Source organism: Hypanus sabinus, chromosome 1 (assembly GCF_030144855.1).
Source record: "Hypanus sabinus isolate sHypSab1 chromosome 1, sHypSab1.hap1, whole genome shotgun sequence".
Lineage (NCBI taxonomy): Eukaryota > Metazoa > Chordata > Chondrichthyes > Myliobatiformes > Dasyatidae > Hypanus > Hypanus sabinus.
In genome coordinates this window covers 132,841,662-132,859,890 of record NC_082706.1, presented here as the reverse complement: position 1 = coordinate 132,859,890, position 18,229 = coordinate 132,841,662, and the positions used below count along the sequence as shown (strand labels likewise).

At 40.3% G+C, this 18,229-nt stretch overlaps 1 protein-coding gene across 6 annotated transcripts in view; it reads left to right on the top strand.

The window, feature by feature from the left end:
• cep192 (centrosomal protein 192) overlaps positions 1-18,229 on the top strand; it is a 187,988-nt gene that overhangs the window by 18,209 nt on the left and 151,550 nt on the right. For all 6 annotated transcript variants that reach the window (XM_059976704.1, XM_059976688.1, XM_059976683.1 and 3 more), the window contains exons 4-5: positions 5,917-6,083; positions 13,302-13,357. In XM_059976704.1, coding sequence (XP_059832687.1) covers positions 5,917-6,083; positions 13,302-13,357 — 223 coding nt within the window. The remainder of the gene's footprint in view (positions 1-5,916; positions 6,084-13,301; positions 13,358-18,229) is intronic.

Sequence of the window (18,229 nt, the reverse complement as noted above, 5' to 3'; positions counted from 1 at the left end):
CCCTTCTCTAGCCCTGTATTTCTTTAACTTATTAACCACAGTTCTTCATTTCACCCCCCCCCCCCCACCGTTTCACCTATCATCTTGTGTTTCTTCCTCCCCTCCCCCCACTTCTAATTCTGACTCAACACACACAAAATGCTGGTGGAACACAGCAGGCCAGGCAACATCTGTAGGAAGAAGCACAGTCGTCGATGTAGCGAAGGAAAAGGGTGACGGATACCCATATAGGCTTGGAACATGGACTGTTCCACAAAGCCAACAAACAGGCAGGCATAGCTGGGACCCATATGGGTGCCCACGGCTATACCTTTGGTTTGGAGGAAGTGGGAGGAGCTAAAGGAGAAATTATTGAGAGTAAGGACTAATTTTGCTAGGCGGAAGAGAGTGGTGCTAGAGGGGAATTGGTTTGGTCTGGAATCCAAACAGAAGCGGAGAGCTTTGAGACCTTCCTGGTGGGGGATGGAGGTATATAGGGACTGGATGCCCATGGTGAAAATAAGGCAGTGGGAGCCAAGGAACTTAAAATCATTGAAAAAATTCAAAGTGTGAGAAGTGTCATGAACATAGGTGGCAAGGGATTGAACAAGGAGGCCATAAAACAGTGTCAAGGTATGCAGAAATGAGCTTGATGGGGCAGGGGCAAGGTGAGACAATGGGTCTACCTGGACAGGCAGGTTTGTGGATCTTGGGTAGGATGTAGAAACTTGAAGCGCAGAGTGTGGGAACTATGAGGTTGGTGGCAGTGGATGGGAGTTCTCCGGAGCTGATTAGGTTGGTGATGGTGTGGGAGACAGTGGCCTGGGGCTCCTTACTTGGGGTCATGATCAAAGGGTAAATAAGAGGAGGTTTCAGTGAGTTATTGCAGTGCCTCGGCAAGGTAGAGGTCAGTACACCAGACTACAACAGCGTCCCCCTTATCAGCGGGTTTTATAGTGAGGTTGGGATTGGTGCATAGGGAGTGGAGAGCAGAACATTCGGAAGGGGTGAGGTTGGAATTGGAAAAATGTGTGGTGAAGTCAAGATGGTTGATACCCCATCAGCAGTTAGCAATAAAGAGATCCAGAGCAGGGCATCCATGAAGAGGAGGAGGGTTGAAGATGGGAGAAGGGGTCATTGGGGGGAGTGGGAGAGTCCTTGCTGAAGAAGTAGGCTCGAGGACTGAGCCGGCGGAAGAAGAGTTCAGTGTCATGGCGTATGCGGAACTCGCTGAGGTGTGGGCAAAGGGGGACAAAGGTGAGGACAGAGCGCTCTGCCTCAGAGTTGAAGGTCAGAGGGGATGGTGAAGACCTGGCACGGATGAGAGCTGGGATCAGATCATCTTTCTTTCTCCAGTCTCGATCAAGGGTTTCGGCCTTAAAAGTTGACTGTACCCTTTTTCCATAGATACTGTCTGGCCTGCTGAGTTCCTCCAGCATTTTGTGTACTGCTTGGCTTTACAGCATCAATAGATTTTCTTTTGTTTGATACATGCAGACAGATTTTGGCTGGTGTTAACACTTGTATATAAAGCTAAAAGAAAACTGTTTCAAGGAAAATGGCAAATTAAGTCAATGACTAACAGCACTGACTTTTTGAGTTAAATTTGCATGTCCATCTTTTGGTCCATTACATCATTTTGTGTGCCTTCTGCAATCTGCTGTCCTCACTTTGCTATACTGTACTTCAAGATCCTGTCAATTACAAACTCTTAAGTTTTCTCATAATAAAGTCCAGTGCAATGTGGATAATTTAAAATAAGCGACCCCTGGGTTACATCACTGTTTACTTTCCTTCTGTCTAAAAAGTGATTATAGCATTTATGCTCTGATTTTTTTTTTCAGATCAGCATTTTGATTTCCTCTTTAAACCCCATGAGTTTAGTTTTATTTTGGTATATAAAAAGTCTTGACTCTTCTTTTCAACCTATATAGAGGTTTTTCTTTCTTTTTCAATCTTTTTATTGAGTTTCATATACAAAAAAAATATAACATAATATTGAATAGGTTATAAATACACTAGGCTTGAAGTTAAATCAGTAATAAGATATCAATATCTTATTGAGATATCAGCAAAAAACATCATAAGATAATCAATCAAACCTGTATTAATTGTATATGAAAAAGGATAATCACAAAAAGAGAAAGAAAAAAAATACAAGAAAAAATATATATTGAAATAAAGTAATAAACCTAAACTAACATGGGCAATATTAATCGTTTATATATACATGATAGTGTCAAGAACTCCGGAACTCCATACCAGAACAAGGATAAAAAGAGAAAAGATCCGGAAGAGGTCAAATTAACTCATATGAAAATGCCGAATAAACGGTCCCCAAGTTTCTTCAAATTTAATTGATGGATCAAAAATAGTACTTCTAATTTTTTCTAAGCTCAAACAAGAAATAGTGTGAGAGAACCACTGAAACGTGGTAGGAGGGTTTACTTCTTTCCAATTTTGTAATATAGACCTAGCCATTAGAGTTGCAAATGCGATCATTCGTCTAATTGAAGGGGAGAATTGACTACCATCCTCAATTGGTATACCAAAGATATACTATATACTATATCAACAGAAAAATGGGAAAAATTTTTACAAATGGTTAACTCTTCTTCTATATGTGCTAAACATGCTTTAATACAATTTAAGGTGGTACATAGAGCCCACATGTCTAAAGATAAGCTTGCTCGATTCTACTCCCATATTAACCCTCAATGTGACAGTTGTCACTCAGAAGTTGCTTCATTGACCCACATGTTTTGGTCATGTCCCACCTTACATAACAATTGGAAGGATATATTTGCTATCATTTCCTCAGTTTGGAATATTGATTTACAACCCCATTTTATCACTGCAATCTTTGGTATAGAGGTTTTTATAAGTGTATTTGAAGATTGAGTGGAATATCAGCATAAGATGCAGACAATTTCCTTGAATTCAGTTTGCCAGTACTGTATTGAATGACAGTCTTTCTGGAACATGAATGGAAGCACCTTATTTCTGAAGCTTTAGAATAAAATTTCCAGCTTGTTTGCTTAATTTAGTTGTCTATTTTACCATTCTCAAGGTCAGCGCACAGGAATAGACTCCATTTACAGATTCAATGTGTGCAAATATAAAAACTGTCTTCCTGTGTATTAATAGCAAAAAATATTAATTAGTGCACTCTTAGTAAATGATTTCTGGTGTTAAACTTAGTATAGTTGCAAACTTGATGCACTTCACCATGGAATGTCAGAATCTTCTGGAAGTTTCTGTTACGTCATGTAACCTGATCTGAAAAGTATTATAGTGTTTATCATGTTAAGTGTTATCTGCATGTGACAATATCAAGATATGGATGAAACTTTGGAGAAAGTGTTTAAAACTTTGATAGTGTGTAAACCAGTGTTTCCCAACCTTTTTAAAGTCCAACACCCCCTCAGAAATTTTCATACTAGACAACGCCCCATAAAGCACCTTCATACTTGTCAGTGCCCCCTTAGGCACAACGTACTTTCCAGTATCCCTATAGTGTAAAAACATGACGAATATATGCAAACATGAGAAAAATGTTTGCAAAGAAATGGGTTAATTATCCAGTCTGGAATTTCCAGATCGTTCAAATCCCTGAATTGATTCTGAAAATCCTTCTTCAGTGACTGCAGGTGTAAGCAATACTCTTACAAATCACTGTCCGTGAAAGCGAGTGCCATACTTTGCATGCAGCGAAAGTGGACATTTCACTTCTTGACTGGATTAAATAGAAATTCTCACCATGCAGTTTAGAATGTTCATTTTGTCATACAGATGGGTGTGGTATGCCATATGTCCACATAGAAGTTCGAATGTGTTTCCCAAGGTCATGTTGACTGAGCAAACATTCAACCAGTGTGTCAAAAAGGTCGAAGAAATGTTTTAAGGAACAGCCTTTTGACAGCTGATGTACTTCAGTGTGAAGAAGCAAGCATTCAAACTCTTCATTATCTTGGCATAACTGGAGAAATATTCTGCTATTTAATGGATGAGCTTTAATTTTGTTGAAAGCAGATATTACAGAAGTCATATTTGAAAAAAGTTGTTAGCTGATGTTTTTGGTTGCTAAATGTTGATGATGAATTACACAATGGATTGCAAACAGACTTGGAATTTCTTTTTCATAAATGCCACTATATCAGCATGGTGTCCTGTCATGTATGGTGCACCATTTGTTGCACAAGAAATAGTGTTTCTAATCAGAATACTTTCATTCTCAATATAATTTTGAGCTCGTAGATTGGTTCTCTTGATACTTGTTTTTAACTTTTTACAAAAAAGAATCTCTTCATAAACATTTTCATTTTTGATAAACTATACATATGCCATTATCAGTGCCTCGTTGTCTCGCACAGTTGATTCATCCAGTTGAATCCCAAATTCTAGTTTTTGTCGCTCTGCATAGATGATGTTCAGTGTCTTCACTCATTTCATCAATGCAACAAGCTACAGAGTTACTGCTCAGAGGAATTGATTTTAAAATACTGGTATCTATTTTGAGAACAGTAGTGAGCACTTCTGATACAGCAGGCATTATTAATCTTTCACCAATTGAGAGTTTCCACACTTTGCTATCATTTTGGAAATGTTATAAGAAGCAGTGAGACCATGATCAAGGTCATTTTTAGCTTTCTTGGTAAATGACTCGAGTGTGCAATACTTTTCAAATGCTTCTTTCATCTTCTGAAACAGTAATACCATAAGTCGCCTTTTCAGGGTGTCTTTTATGGGTATGTTGCTGCAATCTTGATGGTTTCATGGCTTCACTAGACAGCACAGTATTACAAATAAGACACATGGAGTGTCGTTGATCTGATGGGAATTGAATAGAACCATACTCCAGGCATGTAACATTGTATTGACGCATTTTCTGTAGTTTCTATTTCGTAGCAGGACGATAATTCAGGGCTTGGTTGCCTTTGGACTCGTAAAGTTTGTATTGTATTTTACTTTAGCTCTGTCATTAACGGGGCTAAAGTAAAATAAAAAATTAACACTTGGGGTGGGAGCTGGGAATGCCTATTGGATGCTGATGACAGCAACAAGTTGACACAAATAGATTTATGGTAGTGATGATATCAACAGGGAAAATTACGTTGACAAGGATTGGAATCTGAATATTTGACGGGATAGAGCTGGTGTTCGGCAAGCTAGCTTCATACTATTCCAGTTAGAGCAATTAACCATTTATGTAAGGTCTCAATCCCCAAAGATGTTCTTGACTTTATATAAGAAGCTGAGATTGCTTCGAACACCTCGAGGGATCCTCGGGGTTGGCAGGTTCACTGATAGAATCTATTTCATTGTTTGATTCCAGCCAGCTCTGTATCATTGCATGATCAGTTTTCTGTAGAACTGCACAGAAAATTGAGAGGGTTAAATTGCATGAGTTCATTCTGTGCTGCAAGTCAAGGGGAACTATTGGGCACCCTGGTTGCTAATCTGTGCATCCCCAAAAATGTCTGTTTGGTTAGTAAGGTCGGATGAGATTGCTGAGATTTAGCCATGTTGTGATGAATGCTCACCACCTGCAGAGCTATGGTTCTTCCTGTGTTCCAGTGCCTCTTCCTTTTTTTTTGGATGTGCCTGCTCTACTAATAATTGGTCAGGTTTCTTTCCTCAAGATAGGGTACTGCTTACTACCACCCACCCTGAAGAATCTTGAATGCCCCCTCTCCACCCCCCCATGATGTCTATTTTTCCTAACGCCCCCTTAAGACATGTAACTGCCCTCATTGGGAATCACTGGTATAAAACATTATTGAGTTGATGGTAGTCTATAACTTGTTCTTCTTACAATATAAACCTTGCAATTTTTAAAATATTGTGTTTTGACTGCTCAAACGCAAGAAATCTGCTGAAGTTTGGAAATATTGTGATATCACTGCATTTTCTGTCATTAATTTATTTTTTATACAGGGAAAATGTGGATGATTTCATTGATGCACATCGTATCTCAGATGTGAAGAAGCATACAAATGAATTTGATTCTTCTGCATCAGAAGTAAATCGACAATATGGATTGTCAAGGCAGTTAAGCTGCAGTCGTGATGCTAAATCCAGGATATCTCTTGAAAATCTAGATGGTATGTTTGAGAGTCCCTGTGTACACACTGTTTTTAAACATGACTTGTAATAAATGCAAGTGTCATAAAGGAAACTTTGCGAATATGTGAAAAATTAAACTTAAATTCATTCAACATAGTTAACAAATCAATGAAGGCATTGTAAACAAAATTAATTCTGAACAGCGAGAGAAAGATTAATTGGGGAAAAAAATTCCATTTTATTTAAATACAAAATTGCAAATGAACATTAAGTTATGTATTTTTTAAAATTTTTTGCATGGGTGGGTCCATACTGTTGGGAAGGTCAGATTTATAGTGAACTGCTTTTTTCTTTGTTACACCAACTTAGTGAGCCAAATTTTAGCTTCTTGTGTGGGAACGATCCCACAATTCTAGTTAAGTGATTTGACCTGGGATACTATTTTTCTGTACAAAATCATTTGTTGCAGGAAATGTTTTAACTATGTTGTAGGACTTAATTTGACATGGTTTCCTTCCTTGTTTGAATGATATTCTTGGTATGTCATTGTTATCTTTCAATGCTGCTAATGGCAAATAATTCATTACATCAGAGGTAATGATGAAATACCAGATATTGAAAATCTGATTATAGTAAGCTTCTAAATGTTCAGTCATTGATTGAAGTCTTCATCCTGTATTTACACTTGCATTTGAATCCAATTGCTGCCCACCATCAGCACACTTGGTGCTTCCTACTTAAGATCATCTAACTTAGATGGTTTGAAGTCCAGCTTGAAACTTTACTGTCTACAAAACTTGGTATGCATCTTCAAGTGCAATTACTGCCGAGCTACTAAATTGTTTTAAAATCCAAAGGTATTGTAGCGGTGTGCTACACGCAGCGCTAAAATTACGACACGGAGTCGGTAACTGCAGTCGAAGGAAAAAACTTTATTCGAAAACTTCAGCCTCACTTTTAAGCCTCTGTCAACCGGCCCCCCAGTGGCGCAAAGGCTCCAAAGCTCTGTGCTCGCAAACCCCCGTAGGCTATCTAATTGTGAGTCGGTTCGGATACGCTAGGAAATGGGTCGCCATAGTATCACTCAATAGTGATAGTGGCATCTCTTCATTTAACCTTTCAACATTTGGGAAAGTGAAGGTGCATATATTAGGTTGCTCTTCATTGACTACAGCTCCACATTCAACACCATCATCCCTTCAAAACTAATCAATAAGCTCGAAGTCCTAGACCTCAATACCTCCTTTTGCATCCTGATCCTCAGTTTCCTCACTTGCAGACTCCAGTCAGTTCAGATTGGCAGCAATATCTCCACAATCATTATTGGTACAGGTGCACTACAAGGCTGTGTGGTTAGCCTTCTGCTCTACTTGGTTTATACTGATGACTGTGTGGCCAAGCACAGCTGCAATGCCATATTTAAGTTTGCTGTCATTGCCTGAACAAAAGATGGTGACAAATCAGTATATAGGTGGGAGACTGAAAATCTAGCAAAGTACATCTCAAATGCCATAGTTAAGTTTACTGACAACACCGCTTTTGGCCAAATCAAAGAGGATGATGAATCAGCATCAAGGAGAGAGATTGAAAATCAGGCTGAACTTTGACCAAAGAATGGAGGAAGAAACGGGAAGTCCATGAACCAGTCCTCATCGAGGAATCAAAGATGGAGAAGGTTAGCAACTTTAAATTCCTTAGTGTTATTTCAGAGGACTTGTTTTGGTCCCAGCACATGTAATTACGAAGAAAGCAAGCAGCACCTTTACTTCCTTAGAAGTTTGCAAAGATTCGGCATGACATCCAAAACTTCGACAAGTTTCTATAGATGTGTGGTGGAGAGTATATTGACTGTTTGCATTATAGCCTGGTATGGAAACACCAATGCCCTTGAACAGAAAAGCCTACAAAAGGTTGTGGATAAAACCCATTCCATCACAAGTAAAACACTCCCTGCCATTGAGCACATCTACAAGAAGCACTATCACAAGAAAGAAGCATCCATCATCAGGGACCCTAACCATCTAGACCATGCTTCCTTCTCATTGCTGCCATCAGGAAGGAGATTTCTGAGCTTCAGGTGCAGGTTCAGGAACAGTTATTACCCCTTGACCATCAGACTCTCGAACCACAGAGGATAATTTGACTCGCCCAACACTGAATTGATTCCGTTAACTATGGACTCACTTTCAAGGACTCAACAACTCGTGTTCTTAATATTTATTATTATTCTGGTATTTGCTTTTTATTTACACAACTTGTTGTCTTTTGTACTCTGGTTGTTTGCCCACGAGAAAATGAATCTCAGGGTAGTATATAGTGACATATGTGTTTTTATAATTAATATACTTTGAAAAAATATCTGCTAATAAAAGTAGTAATAGGAAATGAAGATTGGGTCACATGACCTTGTCCAGTGTGACTGCTGTCCTTGACTAAAATGGTTGGTTCAGTAATCCACCAAATCACTGGGTGTTTATAGCATTGTGTAGCAACAGCACTTAAAGAAAATGTGCAACTACTACCTAAAGTTAGACTGGACTAAAAATAAATCCAGGACTTGTTGGATTGCATCATATTCTGTGAGCAAATTGATATATTGAAATATTTCATATTTCAATATTCTTGCGGGCAGGTTTGTTAGAGCAGTTGGGGAGGGTTTAAATTAATTTGGCAGGGGGTAGGAACCAGAATGAAGGGACTCAGGATAGGACAGACGGTAAAAAAGCAAAGAGCATGCAGTCAGACTGTCAGGAAGGGCAGGTAGATCGTAGGACATAGTTGCAGAAAGCAGGGGATACAGAAACAAAAAGGGTCCTGAAAAGAGAATTCAGAGAGCGAGGTAGAAAGCTGAGAGGCAGGACCTCCTGGGTAGTAATTTCTGGATTGCCACCTGTACCATGTGCCTGTGAGGGTAGAAACAGGATGATTGGGCAAATAAATTGTGTGCCAGAGAAGCTGGTGCAGGGGGCAGGGCTTCAGATTCTTGGATCATTGGGAACTCTTCTGGTGGAGGTATGACCTGTTCAAAAGTGGTGCATTGCACCTGAATGCAAAAGGAACCAATATTCTCGCAGGCAGATTTCTTCAGAGTTGTTGTGGAGGGTTTAAACTAATTTGGCAGGGGGTTGGGAACTGGAGTGAAGGGACTCCAGATAGGACAGATGGTAAGCAAAGATGGTGTGCGGTCAGACTGTTAGGAATGGCAGGCAGATGACAGGATATAATTGCATCCAGCAGGGTGAGTGTCAGTGCATGAGGGATGCAGAATCAAAAAGGATAGCAAATACAGTACTCTGTGATAGATCTCAGTGCACAGAGTACAAGAAATAAAGATGGTTGATTTTGCTGCACTATTACAGATTGTCCAGTATGATGATGTACTGAATCATGGCTGAAGAATGGTTGTAGTTGTATCGGAGGAAGAGGAAGGTAGGCAGAGAGGGTGGCATTGCTGTCTGCTAGTAAAGAATGCCATCAAATCAGTAGGAAGATGTGACATAGGATCTTGAAGATAGTGAATCCTTGTGGGCTGAGTCAAGAAACCGCAAAGGTAAAATGACAGTTATATACAGGCCTCCCAACAGTAGCTGGGATGTGCACCACAGATTACAATAGGAAATAGAAAAGGCATGTCAAAAGGACAATGTTAAGATAGTCATGGGAGATTTTAACATGCAGGTCAATTTGGAAAAATAGGTTGGAAATGGATCTTGAAAGTGAGATTTTGAATGCCTACAAGATGGCTTTTTAGAGCAGTTTGTCATTGAGCCTACCAGTGGATTAGCTATACTGGATTGAATGTTATGTAATGATTTGGAAGTAGTAAGGGAGCTTAACTTAAAGAACCCTTAGGAGGAAGTGATCACAATATGATTGAGTTCAACTTGAAATTTGATATGGTCTGACATAGTAGTATTTCAGTGAGGGAAAGGAAATTACATTGGTATGAGAGAGGAGTTGGCTAAACTAAATTGGAAGGAGATGCTGATAGGAATGTCAACAGAGCAGCAATGACGTGAGTTCCTGGGGAAAAATGGGGAAGGTGCAGGATAGTTGTATTCCCAAAAACAAAGAAATACTCAAATGGCAAAACAGTACAACCATGGCTGACAAGGGGAGTCAAAGCTAATGTAAATGCAAAAGAGAGGGCATACAACAAGGCAAAAATTAGTGGGAAGACCGAGGATGAAAAAGCTTTTAAAACCCTACAGAGAGCAACCAGAAGAATCGTTAAGGGAGAAAAGATAAAATATGAAAGCCAGCTAGCAAACAATATCAAAGTGGATAGTAAAAACTTTTTCAAGTATATTATAAACAAATAATAATATTTGAGAGAGTTGAGAATGGATATAAGATCGTTAGAAAATGAGGCTGGAGAAATAATAACGGGGGACAAGGAGCTGCTGATGAACCAAATAAGTATTTTGCATCAGTCTTCACTGTGGAAGATATGAGCAGTGTGCCAGATATTGAAAGGTGTGAGGGAAGAGAAGTGAGTGCAGTTGCTATTACAAGGGAGAAGGTGCTCAAACAACTGAAAGACTTAAGGGTACCTAAGTTACCAGGGCCAGAGGAATTGCACCCTGCAGTTCTAAAAGAAGTAGTGGTCGAGATTGTGGAGGCATTAGTAATGATCTTTCAAAAATCATTGGACTGTGGCATGGTGCCAGAGGACTAGAAAATTACAAATGTCAATCCACTCTTTAAGAAAGGAGGAATGCAGCAGAAAGGAAATTATAGACTAGTTAGTGTGACCTCAGTGGTTGGGAAGATGTTAGTCAATTGTTAAGGATGAGGTGATTGAGTACTTGGTGACACAGGACGAGCTAGTACAAAGTCAGCACGGTTTCCTTCGGGGAAAATCTGTTGGAATTCCTTGAGATTACAAGAAGGTTAGATAAAGGGGATGCAGTGAATGTTGTATATTTGAACTTTCAGAAGGCCTTTGACAAGGTACCACATGAGGCTGCTTACCAAGTTAAGAGTTGAGACTGCTTTTTATGCTGTATATTAATAATTTAGATGATGGAATATACAGCATAAAAAGCAGTCTCAACAGCAAACCCTGTGGAACATCACTAGTCACTGGCAGCCAACTAGAAAAGTGTCAGAAACACACTGAGTCTCAGCAATTTGCAGAACGGTAAACTTTATTTTTCGAGTCTGCAGAGTCGGACCCAACCAGCTCCTGCTAGATTGAGTGCCAAATTACACTTTGCACAGTTTTTTATACCCTACTTGTTTACAATTTTGTGAGTTGCACCCATGTGAGGTGCAGACATTCTTCCTTAATCTCATTACAAAATTACAAATGTGACTACCCTTTGGCCCACTTATCAGCCTTAGCGCATTAACACCGTTATTGTTCAATCGTTAAGCATGTCTTCCCGTTACCTGTATCGCTTCTTTAATCAGCAAGCTATTGTTTCATCCTGATTTTGCAAATTGGTTTATACGTTGCCCTGCAAGTTGCTTTGCACGTTCTTTCTGTGTCAGCACATTCTAAATGGACTCCTTAAGAATCATTTCTCTCAAAAAGGATCCTTTTATTCTCACTCACTGCCTCCCTTCAATCAGCCAATGCTCTAACCATGTTAGTAACTTTCCTGCAATACCATGGCTCTTAACTTGGTAAGCAAGCTTGCAGATGATATGAAGATAGGTGGAGGGGCAGGTAGTGTTGAGGAAACAAGATGCAGAAGGACTTAGATTAGGAGACTGGCAAATGAAATACAATGTTGGAAAATACATGGTCATGCACTTCTAGAAGAAGTAAAAATGTAGACAATTTTCTAAATGGGGAGAAAATCCAAAAATCTGACTTGGGAGTCCTTGTGCATGTAACCCCCTGGGTCGCCTCAGGCTCGCTCAGCTCATCCTCGTCTAGGGGGAGCAGCCTTCAGCCCCGCCAAACAGGGTAATCAGCTGGTGTGGATGCTGTGTGATGTCCCTGCCTCGCCCAAAAACAGTACACCATAAGCAATTAAATGAGTACAATTTATAAAGGTTACTATAACTAAGTGATTAATAACGATATAGTATATATGAAGAGAAAAAATAAAGAAAAGGCACCAAACTTATCAAAGTCCAAACCACTTTGTGCACAACCGTTGGAGCTCAATTACTGAAGTCTTCTGGCCACCATTCGATCCCCTCCGAACTCCTCAACTCGCAGTTCAGGACCCTCCGAAGTGGTCAACCAAGCACTTCTAGCTTCATCCCCCCCCCCCCTCCTCGGAGTACCTCCGGGCCTCGGACCCCCGCTTAGGGTCCGTTCCTCGCCCAGCTTACAGCATTGCGTCCTCTCTCTCGACCCCCTCGCGCCGATCTGCCCAAAAGCCCGTCAACAAAAGCTTACAGACTCAGAAGAAAGAACATTAATCCCCATTTGGTTTACAAAGGAATACAATTCTCCCAGCACTCTCTCGCAACAAAGAAGCATCCCTGCTAGTTAACCAAACAAAAGAAGCCCTTTTGATTACATACACAGTAACAAAGAAAAAAGAAGAAACCCCCTTTACATGCAGAACACCCTAAAGGCTAACTTGCAGGTAGTGTCGGTGGTGAGGAAGGCAAATGCAATGTGAGCATTCATTTCAAGAGGTCTAGAATATTAAGAGCAAGGATGTGATGCTGAGGCTTTATAAGGCAGTGGTGAGGCCTCACCTTGAGTATTGTGAACAATTTTGGGCCCCTCATCTTAGAAAAGATATGCTGACATTGGAGAGGGTCCAGAGGACGTTCACAAGGATGATTCCATGAATGCAAGGGTTATCATATGAGGAACATTTAATCGCTCTTGGTTTGTACTCACTGAAATTTAAAAGGATGGGGGGGGATGGGATTGAAACCTTTTGAATGTTGATAGGCGTCACAAAGTAGATGTGGAAAGGATGTTTCCCATAGTGGGGGAGTCTAGGACAAGAGGGCACAACCTCAGGATAGAGGAGTGTCCATTTAAAACAGATGTGGAGAAATTTCTTTAGCCTGAGGGTGGTGAATTTGTTGAATTTATTACCACAGGCATCTGAGGAGGTCAGATCGGTGGGAGCTTGATGGATTCTTGATTGAACACTGCATCACAGGTTATGGGAGAAGGCTAGGAAGTCAGGCTGAGGAGAGGAGTAAAGGATCAGCCATGAATAAATGGTGGAGCAGGCTTGGAGCCAAATAGCCTAATTCTGCTGTTGTGTCTTATGGTCTTGGTATATTCATAAAGATGATATTTACTAAAAAGAAGCTGCTTGTTTTTGCAGATATTTCTTCTGGGTCAAGTACTTTGACTGACCATACCAGCAATAAGAAAAACGAGGTAATTGTAGAAAATGTCTTTTTGCTTTCTTTCAGAAAATGTATCATAGTCTATTATAAATTCAACTGTTATTTTAAAATAAATGGAAATACTGAGCCAATCAGGCTACATCTGTGCAGAGAAAGAGAGAGAGAGAAACAATTTATCTTTCAGGTCACTGCCCTTTCATCCACTGAGTGAAGTTTTAAAAACAGCAGGTTTTCAATTGCAAGGGAATGGAGAGATCAAAGGGAAAATCTGTGACAGGGTAGATAACAAGAGAGGCTCAATGCCAGCTGGTAGTTCCAGTTGAGAGGGTGGTGGCAGCTTGCTCTTTGCAGCTGACCTGTTCAGATAAGGTATAAATAGATGTAAATAAAAAAAACAACAACAAAATAAAACTAGCAGTTCTGGGACTGTTGGATGCAAATCACAACACATACTGACAATCAGAAACAAAATCTGATGAAAATTTTCAACAGACATGGGGAGAGTATTACAGAGTTCATATTAGTAATTGATGACTTCATTCAGAATCAGCCACTCGTGAAGTGTACTGTGAAGGCTGTATGTTTGAAATTGTTAGATTCAATGTTAAGTCAGATTGCTGTTCAGCTCAGAATTGTAATAGAACAGTACAGCACAAGAAGAGGCCATTTAGCCTGTGGTGTGTGCTGAACCAGCTAAAAAGCAAGTCAAAAAGTATTTGCCTCTATTACTATACCAGGTAACACATTCCAGGCAAACACAATTCAGTTTTTAAAAAAAGCTTACCTCTCACATCCCCCTTGAACCTACTCCTCACCTTCAATGCATACTTTCTGGTATTAGGCATTTCAACCCTGGGAAACAGATACTCCCTGTATGCTCTATCAATGCCTCTGAATCTTAAACCTCTGTCAGATCTCCCCTCAGCCTCTGGTGCTCCGGACAAAACAACCCATTTATCCATCCTCTCATGATAGCTCATGCTCTCCAAGCTAGGCAGCATCCTGGTAAACCTGTACCTCCTCCAGAGCCTCAAAATCCTTCTGATAGTGAGGCAACCAGAACTGTATGAAATGCTCCTAACGAATGTTTTATGAAGTTGCAATATAATCTTTTGACTTTTGAAAATGACTAATAAAAGCAAGCATTCCATAAGCCGCCTTAACCACATTATCAATCTGTGTAGCCACTTCTAAGGAGCTATGAGCTGGGATCCCAAGACCTTTCTGCTCAGCACCACCATTAGGGTTTTTGCCCTTAACAGTGTACTGTCTGTCTCCTTGCATTTGCCTTGCCTTAGTGCAGCGCCTCACATTTATCTGGGTTAAACTCCATCTACCATTTCTCTGCGCAACTGATCTACAGTGCCTATTAAAAGTATTCAGCCTCTTGGAAGTTTTCATGTTTTATTGTTTTACAACATTGAATCACAGTGGATTTAATTTGGCTGTTTTGATACTGATCAACAAATAATTACTAAACACAAAAATAATTGATTGCATAAATACTCCCTTCAAGTCAGTATTTAGTAGATGCACCTTTGGCAAATATAGCCTTGAGTCTGTGTGGATCGGTCAGCTTTGCACATCTGGACACTGCAATGTTGCCCCAATTCTTCCTTACAAAATTGCTCAAGCTCTGTCAGAATACAGGGGGATCGTGAGTGAACACCACTTTAAGTCCAACCAAAAATTCTCAATTGGATTGAGATCTGGACTCTGACTTGGCCACTCCAGGACATTAACTTTGCTGTTTTTAAGCCATTCTTGTGTAGCTTTGGCTTTATGCTTGGCATCATTGTCTTGCTGGAAAACAAGTCTCCCAAGTTGCAGTTGTCTTGCAGACTGCATCAGGTTTTCCTCCAGGATTTCCCTGTGTTTTGTTACATTCTTTTTTTACCCTCTACCTTCACAAGCCTTCCAGGGCCTACTGCAGTGAAGCATCCCACAATGTGATGCAGCCACCACCATCCTTCACAGTAGGGATGGTGTTTCTGATGATGTGCAGTGTTTGGCTTGCACCAAGCATAGCGTTTAGTCTGACGGCTAAAAAGCTCAATTTTGATTTCATCAGACCATAGAACCTTCTTTCAGCTGACTTTAAAGACTCCCACATGCCTTCTGGCAAACTCAAGCTGAGATGTGGCTTTTGAATAGTGGCTTTCTCTTTGCCACTTCCCCATAAAATTGCGACCGGTGAAGACCCAGGCAACAGTTATATGCACAGTCTCCCATCTCAGCCACTGAAGCTTGTAACTTCTCCAGTGTTGTCATTGGTCTCTTAGTAGCCTCCCTCACTAGACCCTCTTTGTATAGTCACTCAGTTTTTGAAGACAGCCTGCTCAAGGCAGATTTGCAGCTTTACATATTCTTTCCATTTCTTGATGATTGACTTAACTTAGATTTACAATCCAAGATGGCGGCACGACGCAGCTTGCAGCTGCCACTCCGGAGCTGATTATCTGTTATTTGTGAAGCGGGGTGCTGTGTGCAATCATAATCGGTTGAAAATGGATGTGGGAGCACGGAGGAACATCTGGAAATCTCCAGGAAGACCTTCTTCGTTGCTGCTGTGAGGTCGGGGACTCTGCTGGGAAGAACAGGCCCCCAGTCCTTGGGGTCGCTTTGCTAATGGCCGTTATTGGGAGTGTCTTAATACGCTCGGCGGAGGATGGTGCTCGGAGAAGCTGTGCCAGAGGGAATGGTTGGAGTTCGACGGACTCGGAGTCCGCTGTGGTCAGGTCGCTTTCACTGTGTGCTGCGTCTGCGAGGCTGGCTTCGACGGAGCTTTCATTGTGTGCTGCGTCTGCGAGGCTGAGTCAGGCGGCACTGTGGAAGTCCATAGCGGGGGTATTCCCTTCTGCTGCCGGCGTGGGATGCTGAGTCAATTGGGACCCTGAGGACTTGTGGAAACTGTGTGGTGGTTTCTTTTGAACTTATAGTCTTTTAACATCTTTGGACTATTTTTACTGTGCCCATGATCCTTTTTTTTTTCTATCAATTGTGCTATTGTTTTGCACTGTTGTAACTATGTGGTTTGTGCAGGTCTTGTAGCTTTAGTTTTTGGTTTTGTTTTGTCTGGTGGCTTTGGAGCTCCTTTCTGGGGAATGCACTGAGATGGTAGCACGATATTAATACGCACCAGCCTCTCCGGACTCTGAATTGGGGTTGCCAAACGTTATGTGAATTTTCTGGTGTAGTCTGTTTTATCATATGCTTTTGTGATATCATTCTGGAGGAACGTTGTCTCATTTTTTAACTGCATTTGTGGTTTCTAAATGACAATAAACTGAATCTGAACTATCCAAGCAATATTCAGTGACTTGGAAATTTTCTTGTATCCATCTTCTGACTGTGCTTCTCAAAAACCTTTACGCAGAGTTTGGAGTGTTCTATTTGTCTTCATGTTGTAGTTTTTGCCAGGATACTGATTCATAAGCAGTTGAACCTTCCAGATACAGATGTATTTTTACTACATCAATTGAAACACCGTGACTGCACACAGGTCTCCAAAAACAATCTCCATTTAACTAATTATGTGACTTCTAAAACCAGTTGACTGCACCAGTGGTGAATAGGTGTGTCATATTTATGCAATCAATTATTTTGTGTTTTATATTTGCAATTAATTAAGATCACTTTGTAGGGATCTGTTTTCACTTTTACACCCAAGAGTCTTTTTCTGTTGATCAGTGTCAAAAAAAGGCGAATTAAATCCACTGATTCAATGTTGTAGAACAATAAAACATGAAAACTTCCAAGGGGGGGTAAATACTTTTTATTGGCACTGCAAACTAGCTAGCCCATCATACCTGTTATTTCAATTGTGTCTTTCAATACCTTCCCTAACATCAACCTCCTGGTCCGATCCTTCCCTCATTATGGCTCTGGTTCCCAGCCTCCTGCGAAACTAGTTTAAACTCTACAAAGTAGTATCAACCAACCTGCTGGCCAGGATATGACAAGTTGGAAAATGAGATGCTTTTCCTGCAGCTTGTTTGATAATGTCTTTTTGATTGCTCACTTCTGTATTACAGATAATTCAGCACATGGTCACTGTTTAATTATCTTAGCATTAAAATAATAACACACCTATGACATACATTTAGCATTGAAAGTAGTTGCACTCACTGCTTATTTGGAGAATGGAATGTTCAGAGATTGTCTAGGCATATTATATTTATCCTTCATTTGATTTGCAGTCAGTTTGACCCACAAATGAAATTTAAAATGTCATGCTATTTGAGTCTTGGGTATTTGGCCTGCAAAATACTTTAACATAACAAAAATTGTTTATGCAAAGTTGTGAAGAAAGTAAACGATTTATTGGAGCTTTCAGTGTTCCACAGAAAGTTGAGAGAGATGCTAACAGGGATAGGAGGAAACACATAATTGTAGTTGTGATCAGATGCATACTAATTCTTGCGGCATGGTAGCAGTTTGTGCAATCTCTTTGCCGTGCCAGTGATCACTGATCAGGTTCAATTCCTGCTGCTATCTGTAAGGAACTTGTACATTCTCCTGTGACTGTGTGAGTTTCCTCCGAGTGCACCAGTTTTCTCTCTCGCATTCCAAAGATGTAAGTATTAGGGTTAGTAAGTTGTAGACACACTCTCTTGGCATGGAAGTGTGACAATGCTTGTGGGCTGCCCCGACACAATCTTCACTGATTTGAATTGATGCATACAACTCAATTCACTGTATTTTTTGAAGTACATGTGATGAACAAAACTTACTTAACTATTCCTTTTAAGCACAATACTTTTGTGTATTGTGTAAAAATGGAAGTGAAATTTCTGTTGTGTTAGTAAATCTAATATCATAGTGCAGCACTACCAGACTGGTGGCATTTTCAAAGTCCCAGCAATACCAGGTTGTTGGTTTAAATTTGAATATGTAATATATT